Genomic DNA, 22,172 nt, shown 5'->3' with positions numbered 1-22,172 from the left:
ACAGTTCACCTACAGGACAACTTCTTCAATAAATGTCGACAAAATATAATAACGTATTGTCCAAAATTAAACCATCAACTACGACAAAATATCTGTTTAAATTATATTCTTCCCCTTGTTAGATGTTAAATAACAAAAAAAATGAACATTTAAGGCATTATAGCTACCTGCAAATGCATGTATTAATAAATGTGGTTATTAACAAACCCATTGTTCTTGTTCAGACAAATCAAATCCAGGAAAAGTTTATACAGTACCATCATTCAGTTCATGTTATTTCCCCCATGGTTTCACATGATAAACAGTTTGGTCTCAAAGACTTACTCTAACAATCGCTTGTACTTACACCATGCAATAGCAATCACATAGAGGAATATTGACCCCGCGGTACCACCTCCGATTGTCCATAGGAACTCCGGCATCCCCGCTTTATCGTCGTCAAATAGCTCAATATGGATATTCATGCCAAAGATACCGGCAACAACAATAAAGGCACTGATGACAAGGGTGGCTGTTGTTAGCATGACTCCCATTTGCAGGAGATGGTTCTGTTTGTCATCTAGCATTATGTTAATGTAGTCCTCTGTGTCATCGACATATTCCCTCAGCTTCCCGGAAAGACGAAACAAAAAAATTAAGATCAATGTCAATAACCCTAAGTCACAATGATAAAGAAGCTTACACGGTGTTATATGTCACAGACCAAGACTGGAGTGCACATACAATGATACATACTCTTGCTTAATATAGGAACTAAAATCCTAACGGATACAGCAATCTGGCAATATTAAAAACAACTAAAACAAAATCGAAAACACGACACAGAAGAAACACACACACAAATTCATTAATCAAGATCTTACATGATATAAATTATTAATTTATAAAAGTTTATATAAAAAACGAAATAACTTAAACATGAATATTACATGACAAAAAACATGTACACGATATAGATACATTGCATGAAACCAAACCATGTCCAAGTTATTAGATGATAACAAAGGGGGGCAGTAATAAAGTGGCAAGTGTGAGTGAAATACCGTGGACAGCTTGTTCAATGTACCATCAATTTGAACGAAATATGCTTCCAAAAGCATTTCTAACTCTTCTACATCAAGATGCTTGCTTATAGCACTGCGTGTAGTGCTTGTATGAGTTCCATGGCTGTCTCGGCCAATTGCATTAGTAACAGCAAACATATTATCCTGGGGGTTATCAGATTCTTGGATATCACCTTCATAATTGGTTGCCAAGGAGATTTCGGCAGGTGTCCTGACATAATGCAGGGAGAAATCTGAGATGCCGAAGATTGCAAGTAAAATGAACTGAAAAGGTGAATCTTTGATGAAATCGAGAGGTGAAACTGTTTAGCACCTATCATTGATGTCTGGTCGAAGAACTTCACCACCCATGTCTTCTGTCTCATTTATAGACGAGGTTGATGAATTTTCAAGTAGTTGTTTCTCAGTTAAATACATCTCAGCCATATCTTCATCATCATCTAACAAATGTTCCAATTCATCCCTTACCTGAGAATATGTATATCTATATACGTAAGTTTAGAATTGAAAATGGAAGACTGATAAAGAAAAAAAATGGAACTCGAAACAAAAGCATTGTTCAATGATTGATGTCAACTCGGCTCAAAGTCACGCATATGAAAATCGACATAGTTATGTTTAAATACACAACCTTCTGGACTCGCCCAGTTATTGCAACTAATCGGCTTTTAATTTGGCGAACCCGCTCCAAATTGAGAGTACTGATCTTTGATGTTAATTTATCTAAGGCAGGATGAGCCTCTAGCTCCAATGTCCTTGCCTGGATTGGCAATAGAAACCAATAAAACAATAACCAAAACATAACGAGTAAAACAGTTTGGTGGTAACAAAAAGTTCACACACAAACTAAGAGAGAGAGAATTACTCACTTCATTTTCTAAGCAGCTGCAAGCAGCTTCAAGGCATGCCTCCAATGCAACAAACTCAAATGGGAGAATCTTTGAGCCATTTGGGTTCTCAAGACTTTGTTTCTCTTCTGATTTACCTTCATCATCCAGATTCTGAGGCTGTGAAAACCTTGATGACAAATTTTGAGAACTCGATCGAATTATGTAGCTGGAGTCATCAACAGCGCCTTCCTAAAGAAGAAAACAAAATGATTTGGCCAATGAATATGAAACAGAATTGGTTGTAGAGCCTAGTAACAAGATGGAAATCAGTAGAGAAACAAAAATGAACCAGCAGGAGCTGATATTGACTATTTTCCTGACCAAGTACCCGAGACTAACACTCGGAAATATGTACAAGGATATGACCCACCAAGAACACTCCATGTACAAGGAGAACTTCTTAAAAAAATTTAAGCATACTAGTGTCAGCTCATACCCGTACTCATCACACACTTGAATCCGAGTAACATAGGAGATTGAGCCATAGCAACATGACTGACTACTAGCAACTAGAAAGAAGGGAAATGAGCTCGCAAAGTTGCAGCTAGTGAGCTTAACACCGACCCAAGAGCTGTCAAGCTGATTATTAGCAACGAAAATGGAGTGTAAACACCAGCAGAAGTAGCTGGTATCTAGAAGTTAAGTCAATAAATTGTAACAGGATAACAGTTAAGTTTGTTATTGCTAAATTCTAGAAGGCAATTATATTGTTGAATTCCACTATGTTACTTAGACTCGGAGGCAGTGTTGATTTGACTGCAATTATGAGGGAAATATATCAATTTCTGTATTATCTCGCCAAAAGCATCAAGTCACAGTGAATACTGTGATAGAATACATGATTTTACCTAATTGAAATAAGAAAATTTCATCGATGCAACAATAAAGCAGGAAAACAAATCAGAGCCCTAAATCAAAAACGCAAAATATAACATCAACTAAACAAAAATATATTGTGCAAAACTAAAATAATTTTACTAAGTGGATCTTAACTCATATATATATATATATATATATATAAAGAAATCAAATTTATGAATAACGAACCTGGTCTTTGGTTGCTTGAAAATGGCACAAAATTCGGCTCTGAATCTCATCAACAAAGGGGGTAACCGAAGGATCCTTAGAATTCAAAAGCAAAACCTCTTGCGCTGTGATGATTGCCTTAATATGCTCCAAGTTAATCACGATCGCCCTTTCACGACCCAGAATCGTAGACGGGTACGAAAGAAGCGGGTCCAATATCCGAAGATCTCGAGCGGGTAAACCCGTGCGTCTCATGATTGCATGCTTTCCGGCCTCCACCATCTGGGTCTGGCACGTCGAGTCCAGTATAAGCCATGCCCGAACACCGGTCCCCTTCTTCCGATGAGCAGAGACGGTGGCGGCGGTTTGAGCTTGATTAGGGAACGGAGCGGGTCGGGACGAAAGGTCCGGATCGTCATCGGGTTTGGGCGGTGGCGACGTTGGTCGACTTGTCATTTTGGGCTTTATCTTCTGAGGGGCATTGGATACTGAGATTTAGCGGTAAGAAATGTGCCGTTTAGTTATTTATAGCCTGGGTAATCTAACATACGGACTAGTGCTAAAGACCGTCTTAGTACCCACCTTTTACCGGCGCAGCTTTCGACTTCTTTCACCCGAAACAATGGATAAAAAATTTAATAATTTTACTTTATCTAATTTCTTAAATTTTATTTTTTAAATTAATTCTTAAATTTGAGTAATTTTATGTGAATGATATCTATTTAATAATTATTTATATAGTATGATACGAGGCTGATTAAGTTTAAGATAAGAATTTGATAATTCAAAAACAATAAATTTGATAATTATATTCTCTAATTTCATATTTTTTAGATATAATTTTTCAAGCATTTAAATATTAGAATATTTTAAATACATATATTGAAAATAAGATTTATTCATGTACTCCATCGTCTTCGTCTAACTTTTGAATGTGCACGTGTCAATACGTATCTTGACTTGTACCGGTTCTATTATTCTTTTCAAGTAAAACTCATACTTTTTTACAGTTTTTTTTCTTTTTCTTTGATCTCGAATAATGCATCTTTATCTTAAATGATTAAAAATAATATTATCTTAAGTAATTTGTTTTGCTATTTATATAAATTAAAAGTAATATTATTCCTATAAATCTACTTTTAATTTAAATTGTAGAGTGTCTCTTTCTTTATAAAAATTATTAACTTTCATTTTTTTATGTAAGATAAATACGTTATATGACATCTCCCTTTAAATATATAAATCAAGTCTGACATTATCTATAACTAGGGTGAAGTACACAAATGATCCACTGATTATAAGATATTGCATTGTTAAGTATATTGATTATTAAAAGTTATAAAATAGTTATTCGATTATAGTTTATTATTTTGTTGAAGTCATCTGACTATTAAAAGTTATAAAATGATTACTCGAACTATTCATATGTTCTAAACTTGTCATTTTTTTATAAAAAAAATAGTGATCATCTTATATGGATGTTAACTTATTGATTGTGAAATGATTAAATTTAATCTCATAATCATTTTAGCAATGATTTGCGGATCGATTCTTTATTTACATTATTTCGTTGAATTACTACCAGTAGACATCATTAAAAAATAATTTTACTCATATCTCAATAGACATCAAACTTAGACAAACGTCAATTTTTTTTAATGAGAAAATATAATTTTGGAATATATGAATAACCGGGTAACTATCTTGTAACTTTAAATAGTCAAAAGACTTAACAAAACAACACCCTATAATCGGAGACTATCTATGTACTTTACGCATAATTTAATTAGACACTTAATATATATATATATAATATTTATATATATCCCTTTACTATGTATATATAAACTCAATCTGTCATTTAATATATATATATATATATCATATTTATTAAAAAATATTTAAACATATATATTAAGTTTTGGATTATCTATAAATTTAATTTCTTTTTATTCCAAAAAATATCCCATTGTATCGGATGATTGATCCAACAGAATGTAAGATGTCTCAATAACACGTGAATCTACAAAATTAAAAAAAAAATAACAGTAAAAAGAAAGTAAGTTCAAAATTGAAAAAAAATGGACTCCCTCTACGGAAAAAATGCTAGAATAATGTAGTAAAGGAAAATTATTTCTTACAGTAACGTGGTTTTAATATTATTTTTTTTATCTAAGATATTTTCTACAGTATATGCTTAAAGACCTTAGGTTATCTCGGTATCTTTAGGTTAAAATTTTGTATGCATAATCCATGAGATTACTCATCATCTTTGGTTAAAATAAATAGATAAAGGACTCTGATTTCTCGACGTATTCATCTCTGCATTCTTTCTCTGCATGTGAGGGCGAGGAGATTCATTTGCTACGTTAAATTAAAAAACAAATAAAATAAGAAAGGTGGGGTCACAACTAACAATAATTGAATATAATCTCACCTCTTCCTTATGAATTCAATGTAAAAAAAACAATTCTCTACCTTTTCTTTCTTTCGAAATCGCCATATGAATCCGTTTTCAAGCCCTTTTCGACAAAATAGAGCAGAGGCTTTTGATTATATGTTAAACAACTTCCCTGTTCTTCCAAATTTGACCTGACTTTCCCCTAGCTTTTGAGTTTTTATTATCTTCAATTATTGTTAGTTGCGTCTCCACCTTTCCTATTTTTATTTGTTTTCTAATTTAATGCAGTAGAGGAATCTTTCCGCCCCCCACACATGCAGAGTTGAAAAATCCGAAAAATTAGAGGCCTTTATCTACTTATTTTAACTAAAGACGCCGAGTAATCCCATGGATTATGTATGTAAAATTTTAGCCTAAATACATCGAGATATCCTTAGGTCTTTAGGCGTATATTGTAAAAAATACTCTATATAAGGAAATGATATTGAAACCACGTTACTGTAGGAAATAATTTTACCACACTGCAACATTTTTGCCCTCACTCTACACCATAAAGTTTTTTTATTATTTTTTTTTGGGTAAAATAATAACTTTTGTTCATGTACGTGATATAATTTATTATTTTCGTTATTATCGATTTTCGTATTAATTTAACTGTCAAAATTATTATATTATATCATTTTATACCATATCTTTTACTTAAAATCATAAATGAAGGGTTTTAAACTATAAATTAAAGTTTAGGATTTAGGTTTTAGAGATTATAAGGTTATGGTTTAGAGTTTAGAATTATCAATTTAATATTTTAAGTTAAGAGTATGATATAGAATGATATAATTAAACAATTTTAAAAATTAAATAATACGAAAATATAATAAACACAAAAATAATAAATTAGGGCAAAAATCACCCTTAAACTTTTTTTTATATATATAAATACACCATAAAGTTAAAATTGAAAACAAAAGAGAATTCACGTGGTTGGGTACCATCAATATTGTAAGAGTAGGCCCCATCTTCCTTTTTTTAAATTTTTTTCTTTTGGTTGTATGTTGTGTCTTCGCTTTTATTTTTTTATAAAATAAATTTGTCTTTTGAAGGTAAATTATAATAAATGATCTATATTCTATATTATTTTTAAATCTGCTAGTTTTATCGATCAATCGAAATACATTAAGAAATAGTGAATTAACTTTTTAAAAAGTTTGGAGGAATCAATCGAAAAATAAAATTTTACACAACAATTTTAGAGTAGTTTGACTTTTCAATCAAGTCCACATCTACTATCTTAACATCGACGCTAATGATTTGTCAAATCCAATATATCTGCTTACCTTTAAGGATAATGTGCAATCTTACAAACACTTCAAAGTTTATACCTAAAGCCTTGAATACACATCCTCCCAAAGAATAATTACAAATTAAGCAAACTAAGAGAATCCTCACAAGGCAAAATATATTTGTACAAATTTAAGCATTCTCCCAAATCACACTTAAGCAAAATAAATAGTGTAGATCACAAGTGTGTTAACAAGAATATGATAATTTTAGCTCAAAAACTCTTTTGATGTTGATAAATTCTTTTAATAATTTTTCTTGTTGTTCTTCACTTGACTCTTAGTCCCTTTATGTATTCTAACACCTTTCTAGTCGTTTGGAACAGTTGAAAACAATAATTTTGAGCATTAAAAGCTCATCTATAACTTTGGTAGCGATAACGGGTAGTGAGCATCGGTACCAAACACCCTAATAATAAAAATATAGAGTCATTGAAACCCTCAGTAACGATATTGTATAGTGAGCATCGATACTCACCTAACATTATCGAGACCAACACCTTGTTATCGATATCAGAAAAATATTTTGAAAAAATAGATATCGATATTAACTTCCTGGTTTTGAGACCAATGGAAGGTTTTTAACTAAAACAAATATTTTTTAGCTTTGAAAAATATTTTTCAAATTTCATAGTTTTGTGAAAATGTAAATATTCACACTTAAAAGTCACTTGAAAACATTTTATGACAATTTTTCATAGTTTTAAGAAAATACAAATTTTAACAATATATATTATTTAATAACTCATGTCATATCAAAATCAAATATTGATTCAATATAATCATTTTCATAGTTCAATTTATCACATAAACTTTTCAATTATGATAAATGTTATCCAACATATTTTCCATTAAAAAGAACACATAACATTATAAGAACATGATACATAATATACATCATTAATCAGCTATTGAAAATCAAATTTAAACTTAAATTTTACAAAAACACATTAAAAATATTTTAATATTTTAGTTTAAAAATTAAATATTAAATCCATTTAAAAAAACTAGTGAAAATCATGGATAAACTATATCATTAATCATTAATGTTTGACTATTTTTTGTTTCGGTCAATAAACCTAAAATGTTTTTAATCATTAAATTGTTAAATTTTAAGAAATATTATAACTTGTCATTGTCTTCACTTTTTTCCTCAAGAAAACACTAAAACTTTTATCTCTCTCATTTGATTGATTTTTATTAAAATTCACTTAAAATCAATAAAAAATTCATCTAAACCATTTTAAATATGGTAATTCCCTCAATTAAATTCCATGTTATTTAACTATTTTAGATTTAATGGTTCAATAACTTCAAATGTAAATTCAAAAAATTGGTGCTATATTTAAAATATTTTATAGTTAAATAATCCAAAGAAAAAAAATATTGTTAAAGTTCAGTGATTGATGGTGTAATTACTTAAACGATTTTTGGGTAAATTACGCATTTAGTATCTAAACTATCAGTTTTAATCCGTTTCAATACCTTAACTTTCAAAAATTTCAAAATTATACTTAAAGTTTAGTTTTTGTTTCATTTTAGTACTCCGCCGTTAAGTTTTGAAAAAAAAAATGAAAGTATTTGTACTAAAACACGTTTAGTACCTAAATCATACTTAAATTTTGATTTTTTTAAAAGTTATGTATTAAAACGGATCAAAACTAATAGTTTATGTACTAAAGGCGTTAACTTTTTAACGATGAGGTATTATTATTTTTTGATTAAGCTAAATGTGATTACAAAGTAGTATATGTTCTAAGTAATCTCAACCATTTGACAATAAACACCCAATCACATTTGTAGTTGTTGGTGCTCGAACCCATGACTTCTAAGAACAACAATAATTTCTTTAACTACTCAGGTAAGTTGGTTCGTTTGGGCTATTAAAATGAAACAAAAATAAACTTTAGGTATGATTTTGAAAAATTGATAGTTTAATTACTAAATACGTAATTTACCCAAGATTTTTTTATCTTTTCCAAAGATATTTCTAGGTTTGCAAAAACTAACTAATACCAAAGAATAATACTTAATTTATTAGGGGGGAAAGAGAGTAATTTTTTGGTCGATTCTGTCATGCCAGCCTGGCGGTAAAATTTAAAATTTTGAAAACGCCAACTAACAGTGGTTAAAAAACTGCGGTAAATTAAATTTGAAAAATAAAACCATTTTTCAATTATAAATATACCTATCCACCCCTTCAGCTCCTCCACATTTCAATCATCTTGTCTCTCACAGAGGTGTCTTGATAAACGCCTTTGATTTTATTGTTTCTGCGATTTGATTTGATATTTTCTTCAGCGAAAATGAGAGAGTGCATTTCAGTTCACATCGGCCAGGCTGGTATTCAGGTCGGAAATGCCTGCTGGGAGCTTTACTGCCTCGAGCACGGGATTCAGGTATTTTCAAATATTTTTCTCGGTTTCAGATTGGATCTTCGTTGCCTTCTGTTTCAGATCTGCGTGTCATTGTTCTACGATTGAATGTGTCACGCTTCATTTCGTTCAGATCTGTGTTTTAACCTTCAAAACTTATGATCTGCCTTTTGTTCTGCTTAGATTTGTTTTTATTTAATGTATTTGATTGATTTTCCATTAAATCTGACAATGCTTGGGTATTCGTTATTCATGTTTGGTTTTCCCATTTGTTAGGTTTTGTATTCCATCAGATCTGGCTTATATTTGTTTGAATTTCAGAATTTTCGATGGTTATTTTGCTTCAAATCTACGTTAATCTTTTTTCTTTTTCTCTATATATATAATTTAAAATGTGAAGCATTTAGAGTGTTATTTATATTTTTAGATACATTCGAAGCATTATTCTACAGATCTAGTTAGTCTTCATCCGGATATTAAAAAAGTAGTTGGTTTTGCTTCAAATCTATTATTATTTCCTACATTTTTGAAAATGTAAAGCGTTTCGAATTTCACTTGCATTTACCTTTCGAGATCTAAGATTTGGTCATTGAATAATGAGCGGTTGTATTTCTGTTTTGAACAGCCCGATGGCCAGATGCCTAGTGACAAGACTGTCGGTGGAGGTGATGATGCTTTCAACACCTTTTTCAGTGAAACCGGAGCTGGGAAGCACGTACCCCGCGCTGTTTTTGTAGATCTTGAACCCACCGTTATTGATGAAGTGAGAACCGGTGCTTATCGTCAGCTCTTCCATCCAGAGCAACTCATCAGCGGCAAGGAAGATGCCGCCAACAACTTCGCCCGTGGCCACTACACCAGTACTTTCTTTTAACCTAATCCCATTTAGTGATTAGGCATATAGTTTAACCAATTTCATTTAATATAATTAACATTCGTTATTCTCTTGCTTCAGTTGGCAAGGAAATTGTTGATCTGTGCTTGGACCGCATAAGGAAGCTAGCTGATAACTGCACTGGTCTTCAAGGGTTCCTTGTTTTCAATGCCGTAGGTGGAGGCACTGGATCTGGTCTTGGTTCGCTTCTGTTGGAGCGTTTGTCTGTCGATTATGGCAAGAAATCCAAGTTGGGTTTCACAGTGTACCCATCTCCCCAGGTCTCCACTTCCGTTGTTGAGCCCTATAACAGTGTTCTCTCAACTCACTCCCTTTTGGAGCACACTGATGTTGCTGTTCTCCTCGACAATGAGGCTATCTATGACATTTGCAGGCGCTCTCTTGACATTGAGCGCCCCACCTACACCAATCTTAACCGCCTTGTTTCTCAGGTATCATATTGCAACCTCTCACTAGTACAGATCATAAGTTATTGGAATATGACTGAAAGAAAATTAATTCAGTTAGGTCATTGTTGAGTTTACTTGATTTGATTGCTTCTGCAATTGTGATGATGTCTTTTCTTGTGATTCAGGTGATTTCCTCCTTGACTGCCTCACTTAGGTTTGATGGAGCCTTGAACGTCGATGTGAATGAATTCCAAACCAACTTGGTCCCCTACCCAAGGATCCACTTCATGCTTTCTTCATATGCTCCTGTCATCTCCGCAGAGAAAGCTTATCACGAGCAGCTCTCCGTTGCTGAAATCACCAACAGCGCCTTCGAGCCTTCATCTATGATGGCCAAGTGTGATCCTCGCCACGGCAAATACATGGCATGCTGTTTGATGTACCGTGGTGATGTTGTCCCTAAGGACGTTAATGCTGCAGTCACTACCATCAAGACCAAGCGCACCATTCAGTTCGTCGATTGGTGCCCGACCGGATTCAAGTGCGGTATCAACTACCAGCCTCCTAGTGTTGTTCCTGGTGGCGACCTTGCTAAAGTCCAGAGGGCTGTGTGCATGATTTCGAACTCGACCAGTGTTGCTGAAGTGTTCTCCCGTATCGACCATAAGTTCGATCTCATGTATGCCAAACGAGCTTTCGTGCACTGGTACGTGGGTGAGGGAATGGAAGAAGGAGAATTCTCGGAGGCACGTGAGGATTTGGCTGCATTGGAGAAGGACTACGAAGAAGTTGGTGCCGAGTCGGGCGAAAATGAGGATGATGGTGATGAGGAGTATTAAAAGTACGGTGTGTGAGGGCACCTCTTCTATCATGATTTACTTTTTTGAGCTTCGGATTATTTGAAGCTGGTTTAGTGTTTGTATGTTTAGTATGCTTGTTTCTTGTTGAAACTTGAATCGGTTTTATATAATTTTCTAAGCATCGCTTGTATGAGTTAAGACCAACAATATGCTGGACATAAATATAAAGGGTAAATTGTGCATTTAATACATAAACCATCAATTTTGATATGTTTTAGTATTTAAATTTTTTATTTTTTTAAAATCATATATAAAGTTTAGTTTTTATTTCATTTTTTGTACCGAATCTTTAAGTGTTGAACAAATTAAAAGTTTAGGTACCAAAACACTAGGTTTTGAAAAAAAAAATGAAAGTTTGAGTATTAAATCAGATAAAACTAATGGTTTAAGTTTTAAATACGTTAAATATTTAATGACAATATTAAAATAATAACTAAATGTTATATACAGTTTTGAAAAAGTTAAAACTATATATATTAAAATGAATCAAAATTGTTAATTTAAATTAAACACGTAATTTACTCAAATATAAAATATAATATAACGACTTTAGAAATAACGAGACACAATTGCACCATTTGTGAAGCTAATTATTATCCAGCAACGGAGAAAGATGTTTTCTGGTTTTATTTGGTTGGCTCTTTTAGTTATTGAGGGTGAATGGAGTTCTCATGGGATCTTTTAACATGGTGAGCATAGATAAAATTTTAGGATAGATTATATCAGTTAAATAAATAATTAATCGAAAAAAATTAAATTTCAGAGTAAATATCTTCAATTAAATAAATAACTAACAAAAAAAAAACTAAATTTCAAGTAGATATGATCCGCCTCTAATGAGATTCTAACATCGTGTCTGGCGGAATGTCTTGTCGGGTCGATTTGGTGATACACAAGATCAGTATAGCAAGAACACCTCCATTGTTGACAAAATTTCCAGGATGGTGGTGGAAAAACTGATTGGGTTAAAATTAGGGTAAATTATGTATTTAGTACATAAACTATCAGTTTTGATTTATTTTAATATCTGAATTTTTATTTTTTTCAAAAACATATTTAAAATTTAATTTTTGTTTCATTTTAGTATCTGTCGTTAAATTTTGGAAAATAAATGAAAGTTTAGGTACCAAAACACGTTTAGTACCTTAATCATACTTAATTTTTGAAAAAAAATATATGAAAATTTAGATACTAAAACGGATCAAAAATGATAGTTTATGTATTAATACGTTAAGTTTTTACGACAGAGTATTAAAATGAAGCAAAAAGTAAATTTTATATACAATTTTAATAAAATTAAAAATTTAGGTACTAAAACGGATTGAAAATTAATACAGGCGGAGCAGTGAGCGGCTTTGCTGCAGGCATTAAACGGGGTTGGCTGCGATGTTTTGCAGCAAAAATATTGGCCATTGATCGATTATTGAAGCTCAACTGTGGGACATAAAAACTTGAAGGAGATAAGATTCTAGCGACGGTAAACCAGGGCTTTGTATTCCCTACACATAAATTGCTGCGCTTGGTGCATGACCACGTGCTCCACTCCACAACGCTATAATTGGTGTTTTATCTTTGTAATCCAGAAAAATATGTCAGAAAAAATAATCAGAAAATTATAATTTAGAGATATCTAAAGTAAGGGTTTGTCCTATTTTTAAATTTTATTTTAGCCGTCGTTAGTATTTTTTAATCTTTATAATTGGTAGTGGTATCAGTTTTAGTGTTGGTTGTCGACCGTTGATATTTATTATTTTTTTCTTTGTTTTATATAGTGTATCTTTATTTTTTCTTGTTATTTTTTTAAAATGATTTTGTCCTAATGACACATTTTTCTTTGTATTTATGGTAAGTTTTTGATCGTTTAGCTGCTGTTTTCGTTTATCTTTTTTTAGGGTTGAATTTGATATTGTCACGACTGATAAGATGACGTTTATTTGTTATCATGGTGATCTTCCTTGCTTTAGACTCTCAAATTGGATTTAAATACGCGATTTGCGTTTGTGAATAGTATTTTCACTTCGCTCGATTTTGATTTGTGGTTTTTTCCGATGGTCTTTTAAAACTTCATCTCCTTTTGTGGTTTGTTTGCCGATTAGGTCAGATCTGTTCGTATATACCTTCTGTTTGAGTTTATTTGATTTGGTTTTTTTAATCTTTTCCTTGTATAATACTTGTCTGATCTTAACTGTCTAGTTTTCTTATGTTTATAAAAATATTTTTGTTATATGTTTAGTTTACGTTTGTGGTCGTTAACTATTGTTGTAATTTAGTTTATAAAAAAAACATTTTAGTAAATATACCTAAACAGATGAAATTTACCTGAATCCGGCCTCAATTGGTTAAAAAGTGATTTTAAAATTACTGTAGAAAATATTTTTGAAACTATAATTTAAAATTTAATTGTTTGATATTGATGTTAAAAAATGATTTAAAATAATAAAATAACTATTTTAGAGATTATGTTATAAATTAAAAATATAGTATTTGATGATAAAAAAGTAATTTCACCAAAAAATGATTTTCTACAACAAAAGCTAAAAGTTTCAGCTTATTAGATTAGGTTAAAAATCACTTTTCCAACCATGATTTTAATTCAAATTTTAGATGTTTAATATTAATTACGGGGTGAAAAGCACTTTTCCATTACTTGAAGCATTCCCAAACTTTAAATACAGCTATGTTGATGTTTTATACAAAATATACATTTATTTTTCTCGATTTCACTCACCGAAAGTGACCTCTTTCTTCCACGCACTCCTTGAATCCATTAAGCAATGGTTCGATCCATCCCGAGCCACGAACCATATCGGGCCTAATCACCCATAAGAAAGGTTGTTCACATTGTACTAGCCCCCGAGCCGTCTCGGTTAGTTCATGTTCGTCGATGCTTGCCGTGCTATCAAAGCTCACGTTTACGACGGATTTCGGGGCTTGTTTGTTGAGCCAAACTATGCATTTATCGTCTTCCGTCAGTATCAAGCTGCTCATGTATTTGTTCGTAAATTTTAGATTGAACTTGTATGCAGATTTATCCCCGGTAGCCGCAGCTCGTCGGTGATAGTTTGAGCACAGAACATAAACGAATCGTAGACGAAGACGGTGCTACGATCGCGAGAGTGCACAATATCTTCGATGCGCCGCTGTAACGGTGCTGCACAGTTTCTGTTGAGACTCAGTGCGAGGCCGGCAACATCTCTATCTAAGAGCTGAGATTGCGTGAGCTTATCCGGTATCGATACGAAGGCAAATTAGGGGTGGTTCGGAGGGTCGGGAGAGTTCAATTCAGGGTGAATTATGGTGATCGAGAAGCCTTTCGAATGTAGGATAGTGACTAGCTGGAGCATGGGTGTTACGTGCGTGGCCTTGAAAGGGCACCATTACGAGCACCAAATGACATGATTTCTGTAGCTTCTCCATTTGCTTGTTTTGGTCTATTTCTGTCTGCGATCGACTTGCGAGCTTTTGAGCTTTTGGTAAAGTTAATAGAGAAAATTGAAATTAAAGACTCAAAGGCCAATGATTGGTATATTGAAATCAGGGAGGGTTGGATACCCTTTTTTATCTCTATATTCACATAATATTTTTGTATTCATCACTTATCCACCGCACACAACAACATATAAATTTTTTAAATTCACATTTACTTTTGTAGGTACATTCTCAAATTCACTTTTACACCCGTTGCTTAACAGGATACCCACCATTTATCCCGTTCCTATTTGTATCTGTCCATACCCACTTGACAGCAACCTCACATATTATAACATTTTTATACCCTAACATTTTGTTAAATTATAAGTCATGTCATATAAAATCTTAAGATTTACAGAATAATCTTTAAAATTATACCGAAATTCATAATGATCCAAGATTTATATAATGAGTAGTTAGTGGACAGATAACTTTTTACATTCACACCAACTCACTAATTACTAAATTTATACTCATATCCATCCTAATTAAAGTAATTGCAATACGAAATCTATGAAATTTTAGTCAGTTTCATCTTGATATTTGGTAAATTTTAAGTGGAAATTTAAATATTATAATTATACGTATAATTATTTCAATCTAAACTTCTCTAAATATAAATCGAAAGGTAACCATATATTATATTATATTATATCTAATCACATACAATAACTTTTCAAATATGCCCTTAATATCACTTTAAAGACTTTTTTATTAGGGTTTGGCCATAATAATTCTTCCAACAGTAGAAAACAAATAGTAAGAAAAACGTTCCATAAAATAGCAGAAATAAACAAAAGAAAAAAAAACGGTCGTCTGTCGAATCATGCCGATGATCATTCACCGGAAGCGTAAAAAGATTTGATTCCGGGAAGCTCCGGCAAATAAGACTTCTCCAACGGTATCCATCTTTCATATTTGATTCCAATGTAACCAACAGTATACGCATTCGATAATGAACTTAATCAGCAGACATGGATTCTACCAAAGTTTCTGGATTCTCATTTGGTCCACCCCATGATCTTAGTCGCTCCTCAGCCTGCACAGCCTGCATCGTTTTATTGAACCGTCGTTAGTCCTCGTTCATCATCTCGGTTCGAAATCGAATTTAAGAGATTCGTGTATGTGACGAGTACGTACCTCTTTCCGCCAAGTGGCTCGAAGCATTAGAAAGAGCAGAATGGTGGTTTGAAGGACGGTTCCGACCAGCATACCGGACCAAATCCCTTGAACCCTGAGGTTGAATTTGAATCCTAGCACAGCTCCCGCCGGAATTCCAAATATATAATAGCAAACAATGTTGATTAAGCCAACATATGCTTGCCACCCTGCCCCCACTGCCACTCCTACAAAACGAAATTGAAAAAATATTAAACATACTCGTATCCGATATATTCTCGTATTCAAAATTTAAACTCAAGTTTGAATAACATAGTTCGGAACATCTCTTTTTACCATGGAGAACAGGTAGAATGCTGTTGAGGAAGATTGTTGCTGCAAGGAAATATCCGAGCTTCGATGCCGCCTTTATGACCAGTGGTTTGTCGGAGAAAACTTCGGAAAATCATGTTTGGTTGCTAGAATAATCGCGGTGAAAGAGACACCGACCGCCAACGATGTGAAAACAGTCACCAGGATCGAGAATTTCGCCGCTTTGGGACGTCCGGCTCCGAGTTCGTTGGCCACTCGAACACTGTAACACAATAAGCATAGATTCGTAAAGTTTAGAAGAAGATGATCATGGAGATGTTATTGAAACCAGGTTTTGTATAGGGCTTGAGCAATGGACCTTGCTGCTACGTTGAATCCCAAAGTAACCATTGAAGTCCAAAGTTGAAAGTTCATACTGCAAAAATTATCATTAATACATGTTAAACAAGTCATCTCGTTTCCAACAAAAACTTTAGGCTTAATACCCAAGTAAGTGTACAAACTATACCCGTTTTCTTGAATAGGTGCCTACAGTGTTTTTTGAATCATCCAAATGTCTAACGTTACAAACGTGGTCACTCTAGGTGCCCAGGACATAGCGATCGTTAGTTTTCTCTGTTAAGTAACACATGTTTGGCAATTTTGAAATTTATTTTTTTAAATATTAAAAATATTATTATATTAAAAAAACTAATTTCTTTTAAATTATAAAAAAGCCTCAAAATCCCTAAAATCCTCAAATCCTAACACTAACCCACTACCGCCGCCCTTTCCGGCCACGATCGTCGCCGCCAACGTAGTCTCTGTCATTATCCTAGTTATATGATGTCATAGTTGTCGTCGATTGGCTGTCAGAATTGTGTGCGATCGCGATTCATCCTAGGATTCACGCGTTTACAAAACATCGATCCATTATCGATCGGTCACAATTTCAAAGGATTTTGGTCACCGGGAGGTGAGGTTGATTGGAGCTTCATCGACGGCAAAAGGAGGTGGTCGGCGTGGTTTTAGTATTGAAATAAAGGTTTTCAAAGTTGGGGTTATTTTGAAATTTATGTGTTTTCTTTTTTAAAAAATATATAAATTTATTTTTTTAATTTTATACAAAATTTTTAAAATTATCAGATTGTTACACGTGTTACTTAATGGAGGAAATTAACGTTGTCGACAGTCCAAACACCTAGAGTGATAACGTTTGTAACGTTAAACACTGATTATCTAAAAAAATTTGTAGGCATCTATTCAAAAAAATGATATAATTTGGACATTATTTGGGTATAAAGCCAAAACTTTAAGATTGAGAAACTAACCAGATTGAAATTGAATCAACTGCAAGCGTAGGATTTTTAAGATATCCCACCATAAGAATAATTGCCGTAAAATACCATATCTCCAAGCTGCAAAAACCAATCATCAAAAGAAACTTCGATTTTCCTAGAAAATTTTGAAAACACAAACAAAATCGAAGAACTAACCATAACATTACTGCAGAAGCAAGCGATAGTTTAACGAAACCCCACAACGATTTAAAAGCCAACAGCGAAAGACCCGTCCACGAATCTGGGAAAAACCCAGAAACCACGTAAATCACCATCGCAATAACTTGAAGCCACCACGAGATATTCCCGGCCATGGCTGCACCCAGTAGACCGAGCTCGAGCTTGGTCACCAGAACCCAGTTCAACAAAACATGACAACCCAGGCAGACGACAGAGATTACGGTCATGACCCAGACTTTGGTCTGAGATTGAAGGAACCTTTGGATCGGGAAATTGATAGCGTAAGCAAAGAACTGAGGGATCACCATCCTGCAATATTTTCCGGCGAGTTCCGCGATAGCCTTGTCTTGTCGTAGTAGGTTTAGTATCGGTGTTGCGAGGAGGTAACATGGTGTTAGACATAGAGCGGTTATTCCGGTTATGATCCATGATCTTTGGAGATAGATTCCGAGCATGTTCTTTTGTCCGGCGCCGACGGCTTGACCGCATAGTGTCTCGAGTGCACTTCCCATTCCTAACTAAACAAGGACATCAGCTCAACATAACCAGTAACAGTAAATATTTTTGAGGGTGGGACATGCATATTAAAAATATAAAATTTTTGAACGGGTAGACATAAATGAAATTTTAAGTTGGCAACATCGGTAAAATAAGTATTTAACATAAAAAAATTCAGGATTGACACAATAAAATTTTAGAGTAGGCACATATGTAATTAATTGAAGAAAATTTAGATATCAGAATAGTTAGGTGTTCACCCTCAACACTAAATAGATCCTAAAGAAAATTTAGATTTTAGAATAGTCACATACCACCCTCAGCCTGAATAGATCAACCACTGAGCATAAGGATATATATGAAATATGATCATCCTAATATATGAGTCTAGCTAGGGTTTTGATGTTGCTCACCATGATACCGAAAACGAAGCCTTCGATGACATTCGTCGTTATGGTAACTGCAGCGAGTTGAAGTTCTCCCAAGTGTCCGGCGAAAGCGACGGTGACGAAACCGATGGAAAACTGAGAGACCGATACCAAAATTGCAGGGCCTGCGATCTCCCACATCTTCTTTGATTCTTCCCAGCTTTTTCTTATGATGTTTTGCTTCACCGCCGGCTCTCCTATCCTATGTCTCTCCGTTTGAAATGTCTTTACTTCTGTTGGCTTTTCTTCTGCTTCTGTTAACTCCATTTTCGCTTTCTCAGATCAAAATATCTGCAATACATAGAACTATGTATATCCATCTATATATATATATGTATATATGCTTTAATGTTTGAACTTTAGGGTTTTCTTCAATTGGAAGACATTGTGTTTTAATGTTTTATTTGCTATTCTTTTGAAGTAAACCTGCAGTGAAATCAGTTGCTTTAATAAGCAGGCAATTCCCCCTGCAAGTAATTGTTTGGTAGTTATAACATGCTCTTTAGATCGATAAACTGTAAAGAGCTGAAAATAACTCTAATTTTAGCATGGTTTTCAGAACCGGACCGGTTAGCGAACCGGTCATGCTACCAGTTCACTGGTTCAACCGGTCTGATCGGTCGGAAGATCCGGACGACGTCATAATTATTTAAAAAATTAAATAAAAATACCAAAAATATTTAATAAATTTTTTTTATATCACAAGTCATATTCAAAGCAAGTCATAACATATATAAGTTAAAAATCATAAAATCAAGTGAAACAAAATGATTCAAATTAACTACAACATAATATTTAAGGTAAAACATATTAAATAATATAATTATATAACTATAATTAAAAAATAAAATTGGGGTTAAAAAATCATAACAAAATTATATAACTATAATTATATAACTATTCTTTCACTTCAATCAAGCTCGAATTTTAGGCTTCAATCGAGCTTCTAATTTTTTTTTGAGTTCAAGTTTCAATATTATATTTTGAGTTTGAGTTGAACTTGATAATTTTTAGCTTGTGAGTTTGAGTTGAGTTGAGTTGAGCTTACTTTTAAAGTTTTCAAGTTCGAGTCGAGCTTAGCAATACTCGAGTTCGACTTGGCTCGTTTAACAAACGACGTTGTTTGGTTTATTTTTTTAAAAAATAAAACAAAAATCCCGGTTTTTTTCCGATTTTTCCCGATTTTCTGTCTGTCCGGTTCGAACGGTTCAGCGGTTCTGGCCGGTTCACTAATAGCGGTTCAACCGGTTTAGATTGAACCAGACTAAACAACGATTTCCGGTTAAACCGATTGAACCGACCGATCCAATTCGATTTTTAAAACAGAGAATTTTAGGGTTCTATTCTTTCCTAGTAGCAAAGTCAACACTCATTTCATTTTGAACGGTAGAGCAATATGTTTATAACAATCGATCATTTGGATTTTTTCTTTCTTTCTTTAGACTTTATACCGTTTTATATAGATCGAATTAGCTTTTTTTTTTTAATTTGTTTAGTGCGTCAACACCAGTTTTGATGTTGATTGTTGATCGTCAATTCTCTTCTCATTTTGTTTCTTTTTTAATTTTTTAATAAGAATAATTATGTATTTGTGGTCCGTTTTCCTATTCTTTTTTGTAGTTATTTTTATTTTATGTTTTCTCAAGGTTTGATTTGACGACGTCACTATTGATTAAGATGACGATATTTGTAATCCAGTTGATCCTCTCTACGTTGAACCTTGAAATTGAATTTGGATACGCGATTTTGCATTCGCGGATAGTTTCTAATGACGCTCGACTCTAATTTGCGGTTATCGATGATCTTTCAATAGCTTAACTCTTTTCGTGATTTGTTTATCAATACAGTCAAATTTACTTGTATTATTTTTTGTTCGAGTCTTTAACATTTTCCATATATGTGCTTATATGATCTAAAGTAGTTAGTTTCAATATTATATGCAAATATTCAAATTATGTATTTAGTTTACCATGATAGTTGTAAATCCTTATTTAATTTTAAATATTTTCATTTTTAATAAAACTAACGGATTTTGATAATAAAAAAATGAGTCACGTGTGATTCATTTTACTCTTGAATTATATTGATGAAACATTGTTTTCGCAATAACTATGGCTTCTCTTCCTTTTATCATAAGAAACAACATCGATTAATATGAAATAGTGAGTACCAAAGACTGACATTTCATCAGTGCGAACTTCGCATCTCCTCCTCCACATATCCTACCAGATTAACTACGTCAATCAGCAACTAGTTGGTGAGTCATCAAATCATCCTTCCTCAAATAAGCTCGATTCTTCAATTTTGTACTGTACATTATAACTTAAATTATAAATTTTATCCGTTTTAATACTTAAACTTTCAAAATTTTTAAAATCATATCTAAAATTTAGTTTTTGTTTTATTTTAGTACCCGCCGTTAAGTTTTGAAAAAAAATATAAAGTCTAGGTACCAAAACACATTTAGTACCTAAATCATACTTAAGTTTTGAATTTTTTAATAAAAAATTTAGGTACTAAAACGGATCAAAATTGATAGTTTAGATATTAAAACCGACTAAATTTTCTCAAATATAAATAACAAAAAACAATAGTGTTTTAATATTATATTATAAATAAAAATTTCAATCATGTATTTACATATAAATAAACATTATTAGCATATTAAAAAAAGATATAAGACTTTATTAAGAAATTGAGAAACCCTATTCTTTACGATCATGCATATTAAGAATTGTTGTTATTCATTGAGGTCTTATGTTCGAACATTATAAATATCAAGGGTGTGTAGATATTATATTGTATTTACCACATATTAATAAAAAAAGAAAAAATTATTTATGAGTTGATCTTGATATTATACTTGTTTTCTCACTTTGGTCATTAAATTTATTTTTATTTCATTTTGATACTTAAATTATGAGTTTTTCAATTTATTTTACTCAAAACAAAATATAGATATATGGGTGTCCAATGAGAAAGTGACTTTCATAGCATTCTATATAAATAACCGAACAAATTAATCAAACCATCAAAACTAAATAAATTAAATCAATTTCATTGTCTAAATTAAAACAATCAAACTAAATTTCATCTTAGTCAAATTGAAATAACCAAATAAACTGGATTATTATAATCTTTTAATTTTTAAGATTTATTTATGAAATAAAAATTGCGATTGTTGAATTAAACATATATATATATATAGTGAAATAATTGAATTAAATTACTTAAATATATGCATATAATTTATTAAGTTTATTCAGTTTAGATTCTCAAAAATAAAACCTAATAAACAAAAAGTTTTCCGTTGAATTGATTCAACTATTGAATTTAACCAATTGTCTGCTCACTGCTCTTTATTCAGTAGGTTAAGTTTGGACACTCGTAAAATTTGATATCTGTATTTTCGGGTTACAAGTACTTAGTTCATATATATATATATATATATATATATATTAAAAATCATATAAAGAATAAATAAAATTTAAAAGTTCATAACACACCATCCATACACAAAATTAATGATTTAAAGATAAATATTTGAATATATATATATATATATTAAAATTTATTTCCAAAAGAAAATATTAAAAATATTTATATCG

The 22,172-nt window shown here is 32.3% G+C and overlaps 2 protein-coding genes and 1 pseudogene across 2 annotated transcripts; 1 reads left to right on the top strand and 2 right to left on the bottom strand.

Moving 5' to 3' along the window:
• Positions 1-160: 160 nt before the first annotated feature.
• LOC120160613 (magnesium transporter MRS2-3-like) lies at positions 161-7,897 on the bottom strand. Its single transcript, XM_039170988.1, has 7 exons — positions 7,890-7,897; positions 3,002-3,451; positions 1,934-2,143; positions 1,696-1,824; positions 1,378-1,532; positions 1,044-1,275; positions 161-608 (listed from the first exon to the last, which is right to left on the bottom strand). Exons 2-7 carry the CDS (start codon positions 3,434-3,436, stop codon positions 321-323), a joined length of 1,449 nt encoding a protein of 482 aa, XP_039026919.1. The 5' UTR covers positions 3,437-3,451; positions 7,890-7,897; the 3' UTR covers positions 161-320.
• A 1,012-nt stretch (positions 7,898-8,909) lies between these two features.
• LOC120160474 (tubulin alpha-1 chain) lies at positions 8,910-11,370 on the top strand. Its single transcript, XM_039170889.1, has 4 exons — positions 8,910-9,117; positions 9,719-9,953; positions 10,049-10,419; positions 10,563-11,370. The coding sequence occupies exons 1-4, from the start codon at positions 9,025-9,027 to the stop codon at positions 11,214-11,216; spliced, it is 1,353 nt and encodes a 450-aa protein (XP_039026820.1). The 5' UTR covers positions 8,910-9,024; the 3' UTR covers positions 11,217-11,370.
• Positions 11,371-15,400: 4,030 nt separating this feature from the next.
• On the bottom strand, positions 15,401-18,831 carry LOC120160503 (annotated as a pseudogene).
• Between the last annotated feature and the right edge of the window lie 3,341 nt (positions 18,832-22,172).

Source organism: Hibiscus syriacus, unplaced genomic scaffold, assembly GCF_006381635.1.
Source record: "Hibiscus syriacus cultivar Baekdansim isolate YM2019G1 unplaced genomic scaffold, ASM638163v2 tig00111392_pilon, whole genome shotgun sequence".
In the NCBI taxonomy this organism is placed as follows: domain Eukaryota; kingdom Viridiplantae; phylum Streptophyta; class Magnoliopsida; order Malvales; family Malvaceae; genus Hibiscus; species Hibiscus syriacus.
Note: the sequence above shows the minus strand (reverse complement) of the source record. Positions and strands in the feature narration are given on the sequence as shown.

Coding starts and splice junctions, on each gene's coding strand:
- LOC120160474 (XM_039170889.1), top strand. CDS start 9,025: ATGAGAGAGTGCATTTCAGTTCACATCGGCCAGGCTGGTATTCAGGTC. Junction 9,118..9,718: donor GCCTCGAGCACGGGATTCAG/GTATTTTCAAAT, acceptor TGTTTTGAACAG/CCCGATGGCCAGATGCCTAG. Junction 10,420..10,562: donor TTAACCGCCTTGTTTCTCAG/GTATCATATTGC, acceptor CTTGTGATTCAG/GTGATTTCCTCCTTGACTGC.
- LOC120160613 (XM_039170988.1), bottom strand. CDS start 3,436: ATGACAAGTCGACCAACGTCGCCACCGCCCAAACCCGATGACGATCCG. Junction 1,533..1,695: donor TAACTGGGCGAGTCCAGAAG/GTTGTGTATTTA, acceptor ACATATTCTCAG/GTAAGGGATGAATTGGAACA. Junction 609..1,043: donor CATTGAACAAGCTGTCCACG/GTATTTCACTCA, acceptor CTTTCCGGGAAG/CTGAGGGAATATGTCGATGA.